The sequence below is a fragment of the Zonotrichia albicollis genome, chromosome 12 (assembly GCF_047830755.1).
Source record: "Zonotrichia albicollis isolate bZonAlb1 chromosome 12, bZonAlb1.hap1, whole genome shotgun sequence".
Classification (NCBI taxonomy): domain Eukaryota; kingdom Metazoa; phylum Chordata; class Aves; order Passeriformes; family Passerellidae; genus Zonotrichia; species Zonotrichia albicollis.
In genome coordinates, this window is record NC_133830.1 from 17,368,059 (window position 1) to 17,385,650 (window position 17,592).

The window sequence follows — 17,592 nt, forward strand, 5'->3', positions numbered from 1 at the left end:
TCACGAGCCATGACTTGAAATTTTTTTGTTTGTTTTTGCTGGAGTTTAATATATTTAATATCAGTATTTAATGTATTATTAGTATATTAGTTAATTTATTATTAATATTATAATAATTGCCTATATTTAGTATTTATTATTAATAAATAGCCTGATGTTGCATAGTAACATATTCCCTGTGCTGCTTTGGCCAGGGAAGTCTGGGTGCAAGCAAAGATCACAGCTTTTCATATCATGAGATAGGAATAGAAAATAGAAAATAAAATTTGTCTCTTTCTATATTAAAAAAAAATAAAATTCAAAAGGAAGAAGCTGGGCTCAAGTCAGATGGTAAAAAAGTTTTCTGTGACTTTTTTTTCCTCTAAACTGCTGAAAACTCTTTTAAGCTTCTTGTTTGGGAAACTTGTAGACTTGCACTCAAGTTTTCATACAAGTAGCCCATAATGGCTGCTGAATGGTTGGCTTGGGTGAATAATTTCTTGCTTGTTTGAAGTTAGCTAACTATTTTTATTGCATAAATCACTATGTGCATAAGCAATGTTATATAGGAGCTAATTTCCACAGCAAACCAAGCACCCTCTTTGTGTTATTATAAAACCCAAATATTCCTGCACAGATCCCATTTTCCAGCAGAGAAGCTCTCTCTGGAGGACAGGATGGTGCAAGAGGAGTCAGTCAGTGGGGCAGGGGTGAGAAGCTCCTGGGCTGGCTGACTGCTGTCCCTTTGTGTTGCAGAGCTGCTGAAGCACACGGACCTGCTGGGGCTCAGTGGGAGGACTCTGCACGTGACAGCAGGCTCAGCCCCTGGCCTGCCCAGCTCCCCCAGTGCCCTGCTCTGCCAGTACATCAACCTGCAGCTCATCAATGCCCAGCCACAAGGTATGGGGGCTGCTGGGCTGCTCCTCACAGCAGCTTCTGCTGCTCAGCTGCAGCTTTTCATTGCTACGTGGGGATTTTGGTTGGTTTTTTTCCCTAGTGTGTACTTTCTGATAAAAACAATCTTCCCTCTTCTCCTGAGAGCAAAAGGAGAGCCAGTTTGAGATAAGGGGCAGCAGTTAAACATGAGCCCCTGGGCATTGTTTCCCTGTTTCTGACCATCAGCTCACCTGTGCAGTTTATTGTAAAAGGCTGAGTGTAAAACAGACCAAGTTTCTTTACCAGGACACTGGAAACAGCCTGTGAAACATTTCTTAGTGCTCTTTGAAAGCCAAGTGAATTGTATTATTCATCTGGTCTGGAGTATAAATATATATGTGTGTGTAATTCTGTTTCCCACCTGCTATTCTGGCACTCTGAAGGTTCATGTGGGAGCAGCTGAGTTGTTTCAGTAACTTGCTCTTACCCTGTGCCCTGGTATGAGCCCTTTCTGACACTACTGAGAGCTTGCAGGAGCCAAAAATGTGGGTTTTTTACAAGGGATTTGGTCATCAGTACATGCTTGGTGAGCTTCTGCATGTAGTGGTTTCTATGTTGAAATATTTCATGTTTCCCAGACCCTGTGTCATCCTGTTGACCTGTGTAAAGAAGTTTTCTTCTGTTGGTCAAGCTGTCAGTCATCACTTGCATTTCTGGCTCTATAATTCATGAACTTAGAGAATATCTGTATATTGGTATTGCTAATTTATCTCTCAGTACCATGAAGAAATAGAGGTGAAATGGAAGAAGAAATCCTAAATTTCAATTTACCCAGATAAATGAAGTAATTTCATTTCTCACCAATAGTGACTCAGCTGTTTTATCTTGTCCAGAATGCCAGAAAGGAACAGTGGGAACTCTCCTAATGGAAAACCCTGTTGGTCAGAATGGATTAACCTACAAAGCTCTTCTGCATGAGACAGCAAAAGTTTTTGGGCTCAGAAGCAGGAGGCTAAAGCTGTTCCTGGATGAAGCACTAACTCATGGTAAGCACAAACTTTTGGTTTGCTCATCTGAGGATCCTTGGAATTTATTGTTGAGAAGCAGCTCATGTAACCTGAGATCCAGTTTAATTACTAAATCCACACTGTTCACACACTGGTTTGTCATTTTGCCCAGTAATTCAATATTAGCATAACAAAATCCTTTAAGCAAACATCCAGATGTAGAAGCTCTAAGCTGTAAGGCATTCCCCTCATGAAATGGCCAAGACAAGGTGTTGTGAAAGCTTTTTCCTCCTGCAGTAAAGGTCAGTCAGCAGTGCCCTGCTGAGAGATGAACAGGGAATCTCCTCCTGGAACTGAGTCTGCAGCAGGAATATTTTAAGAATCTGTTCAAACTTTTAGCATTCATATTGCTGCATTGTCTTGGAGGATTGGAGTGGGTGGAAAAGAGTGTTGGATCTCTGTTAGAGGAGTGGGATACCTGGGAAACAGGAAGGTCTGAAATGCTAAAGAGTCCCCCAAACCCACTGACAGATGGGAAACAAAAATCTCTGATTCATGAGGAAGGTGTGACTGAAGCTTGAGCCATCTGTGGTGCTGAAAAATTGGACCAGAGTGACTTAGGACTTCATTTGACAGAGAGAATGGATTGCAAGCTACATGGTAAAAACCCAAACAACTCCAAACAGGGATTCTTGGAGATTTCAGCTCTCTGAGTGGAATGATGCTGAGGTTTCTGTCTGCAGTGTGTCACAGTGATGTGGTTTACAGGCTGTTTGGGAGGGGTCCATGACATTTATTGGCTTATCACTCATTACCTGTCCAGAAGTTGGACATCCTGCTCAAACTGCCCCTTTCAGGGTGGCTGAGGTGCTGTTCCTCAGGAGGTGCTGTCAGTGGGGAGGGCAGGAGGGGGCAGCTCTGGTGCAGAGCTGGGGTCACTCAGCTGCCCAAGAGGATTCAGGTGGGATACATTGAAATCTGAGCAAGGAGTGGTAGGGAGGTTTTTTTTCTTGTTGTTGTTTTTTTTTTTAAATTTTTACTTCATATGACCTTAAGTGTATTTATTCAAAAGCCATATTTGTAATTCAAATGGATCTCAGATGCTGATGAAACTTTCTAGTGATAGTTTAAGCAAATGCCAAAAATAATGTGCTGAGTGGTGTTAACAGAGAACTGGAGCCTGGAGTGTTTCAGCACAAGGGGTAAAAACCAAGAAGATGAACCACACTTGGTTTGCATAAACTGAAAGGTATTTTTGTGTGCAGCCTTGCCCACCTGGGGATTCAGGCACTCAGGAACAAGGGATGTTAGGCACAGTTCCTCTTTGGTTCAGCACCAGATGATTCTGTTCAGACACTGAAATAACCACTGTAGGAAAGTGCAGAGCTTTGAAAGAGGCAAGGAGCTGACAGGACAGCAAAATGTACAGACTGGCAAAACAGCTTTTAAGGCTCAGTTGAAGTGAGGATTTTTAAAATGCCTTCACCTGAAAGGGAAATGGGTTAAATCACTGTAACATTTGTAGCATGGATTCTCTGGAACTCTTTAAACTTCAGTTAAAGTGTATGAAGTGACAATTCACAGTGATGTGAAAGATCAGATTTGATAACTCCTCCAAGGCCAAAACAACAGACTTGGTCTCTTTTAAAACTCAGAACACAGAGCTTGGTCCCAGAGGTTTATTTGTGCAGCTAATGCCTTATAGCCACACTTCTGCTATCTCAGATTTAATTCTCAGCATTCAGCTCCTTGAATAACATTTTTACAGTTTAAACACTGGCATAGCTGTGTTTTATCTTCACATCTCTTTGTATGACAAATGAGGGCTGCATATGAAACACTTTGATGCCTCTAGAAAACATTAGGTCAATTAATGTTTATCTATATTGTTGCAGCTTTGTAATCTCCCATTCATCTTCTGATCAATCTGTTCAAGGTCTTACCTTCAGAACAACAAAGTTCAGTCTCTTGAGTAGGTTTTCTGTGCTTTATTCTAAAAATAAAAATGTATTTGCTGTTAACAGTTTGAAGTGTTTGATGAAAATAACCCAGGAATTGGAAGGTTTGTGCCTGTTCAATAAAAAGGAAAAGCAATCACTTGGTGGAAAATGAGTTATTGGTTTTGAAGAGTTATTTTTATAAATGTTGTCGGTCCAGGCAGTTGGGCATCTGCTGTCTATTGCACAGAAACTCAGCAGCTTTTCAGAAACAAACGTGCTTTTCACTCCTCCTTTGTAATGTTGGAAAACATTCCAAGAAGAAATGTTCAAGTGATGAGTGTTGCTTATTCCTGAGCTGGAGAGACAGATGCTCCAGGTACCTGATGGTTCCACACTGGGGATGGTGGGGACACTTTAGGTGCTCCCTGCAGCCCTTCCCTGGAGCCATTGGCACAGAAGGGAAGGTGTCCCTACATTCTGTTGATAAATCAAATTTGCAGTTCTTAAAACTAATTGTTGTGCTAAATACTGTGGGAAATAGGTTCATGTAAGTTCCTCATTTTTCAGGATCTTATAAATAAATATGTAATTAGAGACTTGGAGAGCCAAGTTCACAATTGGTTTGGCTGCTTCTGCAGACCAGACTCTTTCACATCCCGGTGGAACATGTTCCTGGGAAGGAAGGTTAGTGAGGGATTTAAGCCCTGATTGCTGTATTGGATTATAGCTCTGGATGGATATTCAGCTGCTTAAAGGGTAGTATTACAATGGAAGAGAACTCCTGAAAACACTGTGATCCATGAGGACTTCTCAGGTCTCTCATTAACAGATGGTTTTTAATGTCAGTGCAGCTTCTGTGTGTTTAGGCTAAAAATGAAACATTTTTCAAGGCAGGGTGGGGCAGGACACTGCAGAAGGGCTCCTGCTGAAAACCCCCAGCCAGTCTGGGTGTTATTAACATGTCCTTTGTGCTAAGACTGGTGCCAGACCTTTATAATATCTTGTGTTTGCTGGGGTTGTCCGCAGGGTTCCGGGGTGAGAGTGACACTGTGACCCCAGTCCTTGTTAATCTGGGTTTCACCAGTGTTCTCTGCTTACACCTGCCAAGTTTCTTATCTCTCTGAGCTTTCTCGGTGCAGAGGCCTCAGGGTGTTTGATACTGGGGTGCCTTTTGTTCCAAGGCTGTAGCTCCCAGTATTCCCAACACTCTGCTCTCAGTGGGGCAGCTGATGGCTGCTGTTAGCAAAGTCAGCAAGCACCAGGCTGCTTGGGAAAAAAAATCACATTTCACAAGGTAATGGTGAAATATTTCCAGCTCCTGCAAGTTTGCAGGTGACTTTCCCTAGACACAAGTGGGATTACTCTGTGTTTGTGTTTCGTGAGTAATTACAACCCCTGAGTCAGCCTGTGGAAGTGTGCTCTGTCCTTCAGAGGGTTGTTGGGACTTTATCCTGTCCCTGTTCCAAACTCTGGGCATGCAGCTGTGAGGAGACTTAGGGAATTGTGCTGTATGGTCAGAAAGTCTTCAGGCATACTCAACAAGATTTCAGCAGTAGTTCTTCAGCAGGTACTGGTACAATCATTACTTTACATATAGACAGTTTATGAGGGACTGCTTGTATTCACTTCATATCACGGTGTTGGAGTTTTGTGAACTAGGTGCTGCTCTGTCAGGATGTGAAGGTGAGAGCTGTGGGCTGATGTAGACTTTCAAAAATTTCTACTTTGGAACATAAAACAGGCTCTCCTGCTCTTGCAGGGACACTGGTGACATGTGGTGACCCTTCCTTTCATGCCCTGGGCTTTGAGAGGAAGAAATTTTGAGCTGAGCAGTTTCTGTCCCAGTCCCACGGCAAAAATGTCTGAATAAAGCAAATTTTTTTTAAAAAGTTCATAGCTCTCATGGTAAGAAAGAGCACTAACTCTGTTGTTTCTCTCTTCTTTCCTTCTTTCAGAGATCACAAAAGATGTTTCTATGAAGAATCTGAACATGAAGACCCTCTATGTTCATGTCATACCCACCACAGCTGAATGTTGAGAATTCCAGATTCATGACCATGTAGACTTTTTTCCACAAAAAATGAAGTCAAAGGAAGTTATTATGCTTTTAGATGAACATCCAAGTTGTGTATGGTACTTTTAACATCTCTAGTGGCCCACAGGATGTTTTCTACCAGTGCATGTCTAATATGCTGCTCTTTGGTTTCAAATACAATGTATTTTCATTTTGTTATCTTAATATGCTGTAAAAGCTGTTCAGAAACCTTAGATATCTATGCAGTAATTTGCCTGAGAGAAATGGGACTTGTACCTCAGTGATGCTGTTCTCTGCCTGTCCTTTGTGCAGAGGGCATCTTTTCTAAACCATGGCTTACCTACAAGGCTCTCTGATATATTCCCACCCTCCCACGACAGCTTTGTAACTTATTTAAGGGTTTTCTGGATTTGTTCATTCATACTTGCTGGGTTTTCATCAAGTATGTGGCTGTTGATTTCAAATACCCCCTAATTTCAACACTTGGAACAATAAATTTGCTTCATCTCCTGACTCTTGCTTCCCTGACTTCAGAGTATTTTGCTTCCTCAGGATTTCTGAAGAAGATACATTTTAGAGCACCCTATGGATCAGGAGCAGCCAGAGCCACCTGAGATGTGACAGTGCTGAGCACCAGTGGCTGTTTGCATTGTGCTGCTGACAGGTTTGGGGGCTTGTTTTGATGCAGAAGCAGTTTCAGACTGAAAACAGTCGGGGTTTTAGTTTCTGTAGCTTGCCAGTGTTTCAGTGTTCACTCCTGTACCTGCTGGCAGGAAGGGGAAGGCAGAGCCCCCCTTTGGCAGTGCTGGGGTGTTTGTGCCTGGCTCAGCTGGAGCTCTGAGCACACCTGGGGGTTCTGCACCTCCCTGGGGCAGGCAGGGTGAGCCCTGGCTGTGCTGGGAGCAGCAGCACACACACTGCAAACATGGAGCAGCAGCCTGGCACGGCAGAGGCTTCTGAGCACCTTTTTCCATTGCTCTCTGAGTTTCATCATCACTAGGAGCAAAACCCAGAGCTGGTTCATGATAACTCTGTTAGTTGGAATAACTATTAATAGCTGTTCTGTGTAACTCCTGCACTGGTGGACTGGACCAAAATTGTAAAGACTCTTTGAAGTGAACCAACTTCCTGGCACTCAGCTTACAGAAAATTATTTTATCAGTATTAAAAATGGCTCTGCCTCCTGAATCACTGGCCTGTTCAGGTTCCTGTTCAGGTTAATGAATACTGAACATTGCCCTCTACTTTCACCTGGAAGTCAGCTGGTTTTTAGTGACCCAGTGACATGGAAATCCAATTTGTATTGGTTTGTGAGGTTTCTTTGTCACATCAAAAATGTCCAGGTTTCATCTGTGAAAGCAAGATTGCTGTTCCTAAAGGAACTTTGCTTTATTATTGATGGAGAATAAAGGGAGATGGTAAATGATTGCGACCTAACCTCATTGTTAATGACCCAGTCTAAGGTCACAACACTTGCATTTTTAGAGACTTATTTGGGATTTAGCATTTTGTCCTCCTGTTTCATCTCACTCTCCTTCCTTCACTGTACACTCTTGACCATGTCACTTTTCCTTTTTCTCCTTTTTTTTTTTTTTTTTTTTTTTTTTTTGGTATATGTGTGGTTGGTTTTGTTGTTTTGTTTGTTTTTTTTAACTGGCTCTGCTTTTTCTCCACATCAGCACAGTCCTCCTGGGTTGTGAGGACAGAAACCCAGGTGTGCTCCAGCCTGCTCACATCACAAGGTTGGAAATGCCCATGGATGCTCTTTCTGTCTGGTAGGATCAGTAGAAACTAGCAGAAGGGAAAATTCAATATACTTAGGACATGTAATGGAAGAACAAGACCAGAGCTGATCAGAGGACATTGCTGGAAATGCTTCTGGGTCCATTAACTTTACATCAACATAAGTAGCTTATAATTACAAAAAAAAAATTGGAGGTAGAGTTAGGGTTTAATTTTCCTTTCAGGTGCCACTGTTAGATGGCTGTGATCTCTTACCTGCACAGCCATGAACGTTAGGAACAGGCTGTGACCCATTTGGGTGATCTTGTGCTGTCTCTACCTTCCTTCTCCACATCCATTTTTAGTGTTCCTTTTTTATTCTTCTGGATAATATCTAATCATTGCATGAGAGAATTTATCTCTTGGGATCTTGAAGGGGGGGAATGTTTCCTAGTAATTTTTTTATTGAGGTTTCTTAATGCACTTCTATAACATTATCTAGGTTGGGCTAATAATAGTCTCTTGGCTTGATGTGATATTCTTCAGGATTTATGTACCTCAATTAGCTTCCCTCTTAAATAGCTTGTTACACAAATGAGGTCCCAGACCACTGCTGCATAGAGAAACCATGAGCAGGGCACTCCAGAGCTGTGTCACAGCATTTGCTGTCCCTGGAGGAGTTTGGAGCCTTGAGTCCTGGTGTTGCTGCCTCTCACCTGGTGGCATTCCAGCTCTCCTCCTGCCTGGAACGTGTGCATCCTGCAGGAGCTGGGCTGCTGGGGAGCGGGAGGTACTGACACAACCCAGATCCATTGTTGCATGCAAAATTCACAGTGCTGGAGCTCTGCAAAATGGGAGCATCCCCAAAAACACGTGCACAGAGTTGTGTCCCTGCCCACTGAATCTCTGGGAGCTGCTTTGAGCTCCAAGGGGTTTGTTCTGCCCCAGTTCCACCAAGCTGGGATTCTGTTGGCATCTGTGGCAAGGGCAGGGCCTGGCACTGAAATCAGGAAATCCTCAGGCTTGGCTGAGCTGAACCAGCAAATTCTGTGACAGGAGAGCAGCAGCACTGTTTGTGTCAGTGCAGTCCCTGTCACTCCTCAGGAGCCATCACTGAGTGTGGGCCAGGCTGCTCCAGCCCAGAGTCACCTCCTCTCCTCCCCAGGGTGTGTGCAGCACTCAGAGCTGCATTTCTGCCCTCCCTAGGGTGTGTGCAGCACTCACAGCTGCATGTCTGCCCTCCCTAGGGTGTGTGCATCACTCAGAGCTGCATTTCTGCCCTGCCCAGGGTGGCTGCAGCACTCACAGCTGCATTTCTGCCCTCCCTAGGGTGGGTGCAGCACTCAGAGCTGCATTTCTGCCCTGCCCAGGTGACTGTAGGTGTCCTTCTGCAGGTAACTTCCTGCTCAGAGAGAAGAAGGGCTTTAAAGAGAGAAAAAATAAACAGATTTCTCCTCATCCTGCAATGAGTTGAGTGGCAGCTGATCAACCTTTCAGCCCTTTTGCAGCTCAGAATCTTTCTGATTTCTGCCAGCAGCAGAGTTCAGTGTCCTCATCATCACTGGTTAAGCACAGAGCAATTATTCAGTCTGTTAAATAATTTCTTGCTCTTTATGTGATTTCTTGCAAGCTGGACTCTTAACACTGATTAAACAGATTGAAAATACACTGTCTGCAGCTGCATTACAAAAAGTGGCCTGCAAAAGAGCCTCAGATAATTTCCTTTCACATCTTTTTTCCACAGCACCATCCACACACAGGAGCAGCTTTGCAGGGGGAACACAACTTTGCTGAGTTAATTTTGCTCTTGCTGTGCTGTGAGTGGTGGGCAGCTGGGGTTGGAGGGAGGGACTGTCATCAATTATCTAATGTTTTCCCCAGTTAAAGTGTTTATGTAACAAATATAATTATAGCTTTTATGTAATTGAGGGGGGAAAAAGGTTCCTATTTCGGTATGTCTGGATATTTCAGTTAATTTTCAGTCTGTGTCTGTACAAAGTTCTAATTAGGGGGTCACAAAGCTCCTCAGAAGATTTCTGAAGTTCCTTGTAGATGGAATTAAAACTGTTCCTAAAGATATTTAATTTTTATGACTTTCTTGGGAGTTCTGTAAACACTGGCCTAATTCTGCAATTTGTTCTAGTTGTCTTGAGTGTTCAAACCAGTGAAAACAGCTGAAACCTCACAGACAAGCAAAATGTAGCCTGGCAGTTAATATTTGCTGTGTTTGATCAGGTGTGACAGCTGGACAGCTGTGCAGGGGGTGCTGCCATGGGATATCCTTTGTGCTCTGCCTGAAGGGGACAAACATCCTTCTGTTTGCAAGGCAGCAGCTTTGCAGAGGTGCAGACTATCAAAACACAGACCTAGGACTTGAGTTCTGTGATTAATGTGCTGGCAACCCCCAAAATCATGGGATTTTGGGACTGCATTGCTTCTGGCTCTGTGTGCCAGGCAGGGAAGGGGGAGGAGATGAGGCAACGTGGAAAAATTGAGATCTTAGACTGCAAATCTTGCTGGTGATACAATCTAAACAAGGATGAAGGATCCTGAATATTCCTGAAGGCAGTGTTTGTGAGATGAAAAAGAGAAGTTGCTCACTGTGTCAGCTGAATGAGCCAAAAGCCAAGCTCAGGCTCTTGGAAAGCAAGAGCTTTACAGCAAAGGGAGCTGCCACGGATTAGTAATTAAACAAGGACCAGTAATTCCATCTTCTTGCCAAAGAACACAAGTACCAAAAAAAGCAAGTGCTGTGCTGCATAAACAGGATTGTCTGCGAGATGGTGAAGTAATCTTTCCACTCAGTTGCTGATAAGGCTCCTCCTGCAGCCCTGTGTCCAAGTTTGGGAGCCCTGCCATGAGGAGGATGTTGACAATTTGGAGGGAGGCCCGTGAGGAGAATCAGGAATAAGGTCTGGCAAAGATGGCTTGGGAAGGATTGCAAGAGTTGGCATGTTTGTTCTGCAGCAGGGAAGTCTGAGGGTGAGATGGGAGGAGTCTTCCAGTAAATAAATACTAATTGCAAAGAGAATAGTAATGAACAAGTTTTCAAGAGGCTTGCAGTGAAATGGGATGGGAATTTAGGCCACATATGAGGGGAAGCTGCCTAAGAATTAATCCTAGGATGGGTGGCCTGAGAAAGTGACAGGGTTTTTCTGACTCACTTTTAAAATTTATTTTGTCACTTAAGGAAACTATGGATTTGCAAAAAAAAAAAAAATCCTGACAAATTTCAGCCTGAAATTAGCTCACCCATAAAAATTAGTGAGTACAAGGAAAGAAACTGGTTATAACTTCTAAAATGGGGTTTTGTTTGGGTATTTTCAATAATGTGTTGATCACATTTATATCTGAACTCCTCTGTGGCACCCTCATCACCCTACTGGATGTACAAGCCAGATACAAAAATGGATTTTGCTGGCAATATTTGGGTACCTTCAAGATTCTGCCATTCACTTGGTGTTAAACACCATGTAACTTAGACCAGCTCTGTAAGAGGAGTCAAAGTGACAGAAATAAAGCACAGAAAGGGGATTAAAACCCCAGAACAACACAGGTTATATTTATTTCTGTGTGTGATGACTGCTTGCCCCAAAGGGCAGTGGAGGGGACAAACCCAAACTGAAGCATTCACCTTATGCTGCAAATCCCTGGATGATCCTGTTAGTTTGTGGACTTGGCAGGAGCTTACTCCTGATCTTAATTCTGCAAATTAATTAGAAAAGTGTCCCAGGTTCCCCCTTTTTAATGGTCTTTGTAAAAAATGTCTTTCCCTGCTGCTTTGCCCTCATCTCAGGGACATAAACTCACAGTTCAATACTAACAGAGATGAGCTGGTAAACAGCCACAGGTGTTTCTATTTCCACCACCTAAAATTAAATTAAGGAGTAATTGAGTATCTCTTTGAGGAAGAAAGTCCCAAAGCAGCTGTGTAGTGTGTGTGCCACAGCCATGGCTGTAAGCACTGGTGCCATGGTACCAGCACATCCCTATTGACTTGCTCCAGCTCTATTGATGGGCAGCACTTGCATTCTTTTCTCACCTCTCTTTGCTGCTCCACTGCCTGAATTTTACAATGCAGAGTTCTGAATCTCAGTTCTACAGAATGCCTTGAACCTCCTCCCCTCCATGGCTGAGCCACTGCCTGCAAACCTGAACTTTGTCTTTGATGCCTAAAACCAGAGACCAGCCAGAATTAAGAGAATAAAAAGCAGTTCTGTTTATTGAAGGATCTTCAGGTGTATTTAGGGCAGACAAAGCCCCCCAGGGGCTACACCCAAAATGGACAATGTTTCACAGGTTTTTATACTTTTATCAGTTTGGTCCATTTGCATATTGGGGGTTAATCTGCCAATTCCAGCTGCAGGTAATGAAGTCATTGAGCCCCAGTTTGCTCCCCCCAGCCCCTTTTGTTCCCATCTCTGGCCCTGAGGCAGTGAGGTGTCCTTGATTGCCAGGCCTGGAGAGGAATTGCTGTGTGTGCCCTGAATGGGAAAGCTGCAGCTGACACTGGGTGTGGGGTTTGGAGTTGCACACTAAAGAACTGCAGGAGTGCAAATATATGAAAAATAGACAAGCTAAAATGCTAAAGCATCAGCTTTTAGCACTTGTGTATATTAGCCAAAAACACTGGCTATTTCAGGCTGTACGTATTCCAAAGAGATGCCTTCCTTCCCCTGAGGAAAACAGCAAAGAACCAGGAACATCCATCATTTTAAAAATGGAAAAACCTACAAAGAGATACTGCAAATAGAGACTTAATGGTCTGTTTCCAAATCCTATTTTGCTGTCGGTTCCATCACACACAAGACACAACCTGGGAAGAGCAAGAGCAGTCTCAGAAAACAGAGCTGCACAAAATTCTCAAATATTTAGTTTGACTTGGATTATTGTGTGAAACTGCTTTCAGCTGCTCTCTTGGTGGATGCACAGGCCTGTCTTGGGTAGGTGTGATGGATGTGCTAACCTGGGGCTGCACAGCACGGCCCTGAGCATCCCACAGCATTGTTTCCCTGCTCCCTCTTTCTCTGGCTGCACCTGGGAATGTTCTTTGAGCTGCTTCTGGCACACTGGATTTTCATTCCTGCTTTTCCGTTCCAACTTCTTGTGTGTGGACTCCAGGGATTCCCACTCAAAGCTTCATTTGCCAGGCAGGACTTGTCTGTGCTGACACAGAGAGGCACAAACGTTGTCACTGCTGCCAGGGTCCAGCCTTAACACCTTGGGTTTTTTTCTCCCCACCATCAGGGACACACTTGGACTTCTTAAGGCTGGTACTTATTCTACTTTGCTGTTTGCCAGAAAGGCATGCTGCAGCTGAGAGTTCAATAATGTGTATTTAGATTTTTAAACATTGAAGTGTCTCCTTGAAGACCAGGCTCTTGGTCTGTCTCAAGGCAATTCCCACTCTCAGATTTGTTTTGTGATGTGCAGGGAAAAAAGTTGATAAACTCATTAATTACATCATGCATAAACAGTGAACTCATTGAGGGGGGAAAAATCCAAACCCAGGATTTCTTTTTGAATACACTGATTATTTTGTAGGTTTGCATTTTTAGAAGTGAACACAAGAGCTTGAAGCCTGTGAGACTTGTCCTGTTTTTCCTTAGCTCAGTAGCAGAGTGCAGGCTCTGGCTGCTGGGTCCTCCCAGAGCTGCCATTCAGAGCCTGGATCCAAATTAATCTTTGTTAGATGATGTAAAAACAGCAACAGAGAAACTGACCCAGGAGTCAGTGGCAGCAGGTTAATTCTTGAATAATTTCCATCACAATAGCAGAGGGAAGGGAAAGGGAGTGAAGTGGTGGCAAAGTGAGAGATTTTCATGCAAGTGTATATAATAAAGAAAAAGGGAAGATAAGGACACCAAACACAGAGTGCATGGAGTCTCTTCCTTGCAAGGTTGTCTCCTTAACCTCCTTTTTTAAGGTATTAAGAGTTGCAAGAGGCCAAAGTAATTTATATGGGGCAATGATATCAAACAGGTTTTATACACCTTTGTAATAACATGCCTAAAGTATTGCCAGTTTAAAGCCTTTTCTTGCATGGAATAATGATTTCGAAAAAATGTATTATTCCCCAGCAGTAAAAGCATGGAAAAGCTGCAATGTGTTATATTAATTCAGACATGACAAAAATAGAGAGCATGATACAAAGAAGTGCATTTGGAGGAATAATTTTTTCTAACTGTTGGTCAGACCTACATAAGTTAACCAGGAGTTTATCCTTTGGAAAGCAGGAGCTCTGTAATAATGCAACACAACACAGTAATGTGTACAAACAAAGAGACTGTACAGGTGAGGAGACATTAAGTCAAGGAAAATGAACAGTTCCACAAATTAAAAATATTTTAAAATAAGGATTAAAGGTGAAGGACTTGAGAGCTGTGGTTACTGGTACATGTGCCCTTGTGTGAGTGTCATGGATGGTTTTCTGTTCCATAGTCTGTTTTCCCCAGTATAAGAATGGTATTAAAAGTCACTTCCCACAGCTTACCTGTATTCACCACTTTGGGAGAAAACCATCTAACATCCTTCATCTTTTCATTGTTTGCATCAATTTGTAAGGAAAACTTAAACCTGACCTGCTTCTGTCAGCTGAGGGTGAACCATTGTCCAGGAGTTCTTAGCAGAACTCAGTTACTGAAGTAACTTTTAAATATTTCATCAAATATTTTATATTAAATATATTAGATTAAATTTTTAAATTTTATTAAATTTTATATTATTTTATATTAATTATTCTATATTGAATATTAAATATTCATATATTTATTTTCTTTATTCGTTTATACTTTTTAATATTTTATTTATCTTTTTTTCAGGTATTGCTAGAGGAGAATGTGATTTTTTTAAACTCCTTAAACTATTGCCTCTTTCACAAATGGATGAACAGAAACAACTCTTACCATGGTGTTCCTTGTGGGCATGGAGAGTTGGTTCATGCTGTGTCAGATCATGCACTGTCACGTTCTCCATTGCTCCACAAGGGCAGGGAATGAAGAATGAATAAAACATTCTCTGTGTGGTGCTGGGATGGGCTTTTATTCTGTCCTTGGTATCTCTATTCACTTGCTTTTTGCTTTGCCCTGTTAAAATGAGATGTAACCAATGATGGAAAGGCAAAGTGAGCTGGAGAAGCCTCAGGTTTGGGTGCAAACCATCAACCTGAAAAGGGTCAGAGGGTTGGGGTTTTCCTTCCCCTTTTGTACCTCCTTCTGTCCTGTCCCTGCCCTTTGCTCAGCTATAAAATGCTGCATTATTTCACAATCATTATGCCAAAAATTGGTATCTGGGAACCTTTGTTTGTCTTTGCTCTTCCCTGTGCAGACCAGGATTTTTGTTGGCTGAGCATCTGAACACAGGAGCCCCACTTTGCCACGAGCAAGGAGAGATTACTTGTCTTTGCACACTTCAAACTTGAGTCATGTCCTATAAATACACTGCTCATAACGAGGATTTAGGCATGAAACAGTCTGTACTAGTGCTTTAAGAAGCAATTTTGTGTTTTTCATACACTTGAAATCCATGCCAGGCTAATCTTGGAGTGCCTGTTCCAGCTTAGCAAGGTCACATCAGTGCTTTGTGCAATCACACATGTGAGTTGTATGTAACTTTTTATTAACTCCTCAGTGTGCTAAAAACCATGAATAATTCATTTCCCTGCTGTTTTTATCTAACCCTATGATAAATGAACAGGAGAGGGGGGAAAAGATGAGAGCCTGGTGAAGCTTTGTCATGAATGCCTGGCACTGAGGAACCACCAGCCCTGCCAGCTCACAGATCCCAGTAAGTTACATAATTAAAGGAATATTAATCTGTACTGAGTACATCTACCTCAACACCCCCTTAGAACTGCAATAATTACTGCTTTAGCAGAGACTCTGATTAATATATGTCAGTGCAGACCATTAAAAGTAAGTAACGTGTGTATGTAGTCTGAGAGAATTTCTAAGGAGTAGATGAAGATTTCCTGTTTTTGTGGTGTTTTTTTTTTTTGGTGTATTTTTTAATTTTCTTTGTCTTTGGTTTTTTTTTTTGTTTTGTTTTTTTTTTTTTTTTTTTTTTTTTTGTTTTGGGATTTTTTTTGTTGTTTTTTTTTTTTTTTTTTGGGGGGGGGGTTTGCTGGGCTATGGTATGTGGTTGTTTCCCGATGTAGGTTTACTCCTGTGAAATAAAGCAACCTTTTAAAAAATATTCTATCTTCATGCCCTGGTTTGCTTTCTTTGATCTGGAATAACTGAATATACCCTTAAGCCTGTCCTCTGTGCATAAAGGCAGGTTGCAGGATGAGTGTAACCTCTGGGCAGGTGCTGCTCTGCCCTCTGTGAGCTGATTTGCTGCCTCATCTAAACCTTGAACATTTGCCTCAGCGCAGAAATTCCTGGATTTTCCCTACTGAAGCTCCCCTAACGCTGACTCAAACGTGTATTTTCAATTTTGCCAATTGTTGGAGACTAAATGCAGACACAACTAATGAGCATTGGTTTAACCAAGAAATAAACCAGAGACAGGAGAGGACTGAAAGAGGAAACAGAGATAACCTAATTTCCAGGAGCAAGGCCTGGCCGCCTCCTTCCTGTGGGAACAGCACAGTCCATCTTTGGGACCTCCCTCTGTGCAAAGAGCTCAGAAAGGAAAAAGGCTGGAGAAACCAGAGCTGCTGGGGGAAAGTGATGGTGCTTATCCCAGGCGAAAACAAAGGATGGAGCGGCCAAGGGGAGGATTTCTGAAGGGATTTCTGAGAGAGCCAGGGAGTTTTCAGTGTGAGCAGTCACCCCAGAGCTGTTCTGGTCAGTGCTCATGGACAGCCCACCCACCAGGAGCTTTTCAAGGGTTGTCCCAGCTTTTGTTTTCCAGCTCAGTCCTCTGCTGAGCTCCAGGAATACTGAGGATAACTGGGACACTGCCTGTGAGCAGGAACATTTGTGCTTCCACATTCAGGAGAGACGGGACATCAGGTTTATTTATTTCATTTTAAATTCCCCTACTCAATCAAAAATTGTTTATTTTGGTAGAGAGTTTTAAATGGTAATGTGATACATAAAAGTGATGTTTGCCTCATTTGGAAGTGTTTGTGAGTGAGGACAGGGTGTGCATCAGCCTGGGAGTGAGAGCAGCCCAGCAGGACAAGACCATTTGCACTGAAGCCTGAACCATTCCTATATATATATATAAAATAAATAAATAAACAAATAAATAGATAAATAAATATTAGATACTAATATATATTCTACATTATATATTATTATACTATATGAATATACATTATATATTATATGATCTATTAAATAGCTATTATCTACCATAAACATAAATAAATATAAATATAAATATAAATATAAATATAAATATAAATATAAATATAAATATAAATATAAATACATACATTTACACACATATAAATTTATACATATACATACATATACACATACACATACACATACATATACATATACATATACATACATATATATACATATATATACACACACATATATAATCCCATTGTAAGAGAATAACACTTCTCCCAAGAACTTGTTTGCCCTGGGATTTCACTTACATATGGCAAAAAGTTTAAACCATTTCTAAGAGGTAATTAAATCTTAAAACTTCAGGGGCTTGGGGATATTTTTGTACAATGCACCGGCATTCTGTGTCAAACACTATTCCCAAGGTAATTTTGATCCAACTGTCAATGGGAAATGCTAAAGATAAGGGAGGATTTTCAAGATCAATAACTCTGCAGAAATTCAGACCACACCAGAAAAGCATTTTAAAATAAAATTTATCCCAGTGTTTATCCATGGTTAATTAAAAGTTGTGTAGAAAGTTATACTGAGAGAAAAACTGTGGTTGGGATGCACTTTGTCAGTATATTGTTGTTGACAAAGTTCAGGTTTAAAGCTTTAAATGACAATTTTAATATTTACAGGAATAAAAAAGAATCAGAATTTATTGGCTGAGAAAAAAAAAGAAAGTAGTTTTTAACTGGGAGTAGTTTTTTGTCTAAAAGTTCTAGATCAATACAAATCAA

General features: G+C 41.8%; 1 protein-coding gene across 3 annotated transcripts in view; it reads left to right on the plus strand.

Moving 5' to 3' along the window:
- Positions 1-6,350, plus strand: part of IARS1 (isoleucyl-tRNA synthetase 1) — a 96,342-nt gene extending 89,992 nt beyond the window's left edge. For 2 of the 3 annotated variants that reach the window (XM_074550104.1, XM_074550105.1), the window contains exons 33-34: positions 736-879; positions 1,749-2,068. In XM_074550104.1, coding sequence (XP_074406205.1) covers positions 736-879; positions 1,749-2,053 — 449 coding nt within the window. In that variant the 3' untranslated portion in view covers positions 2,054-2,068. Of the gene's footprint in view, positions 1-735; positions 880-1,748; positions 2,069-5,757 lie in introns of those variants that run through there. The other variant, XM_074550106.1, reaches the window with a different exon arrangement.
- Positions 6,351-17,592: the final 11,242 nt, after the last annotated feature.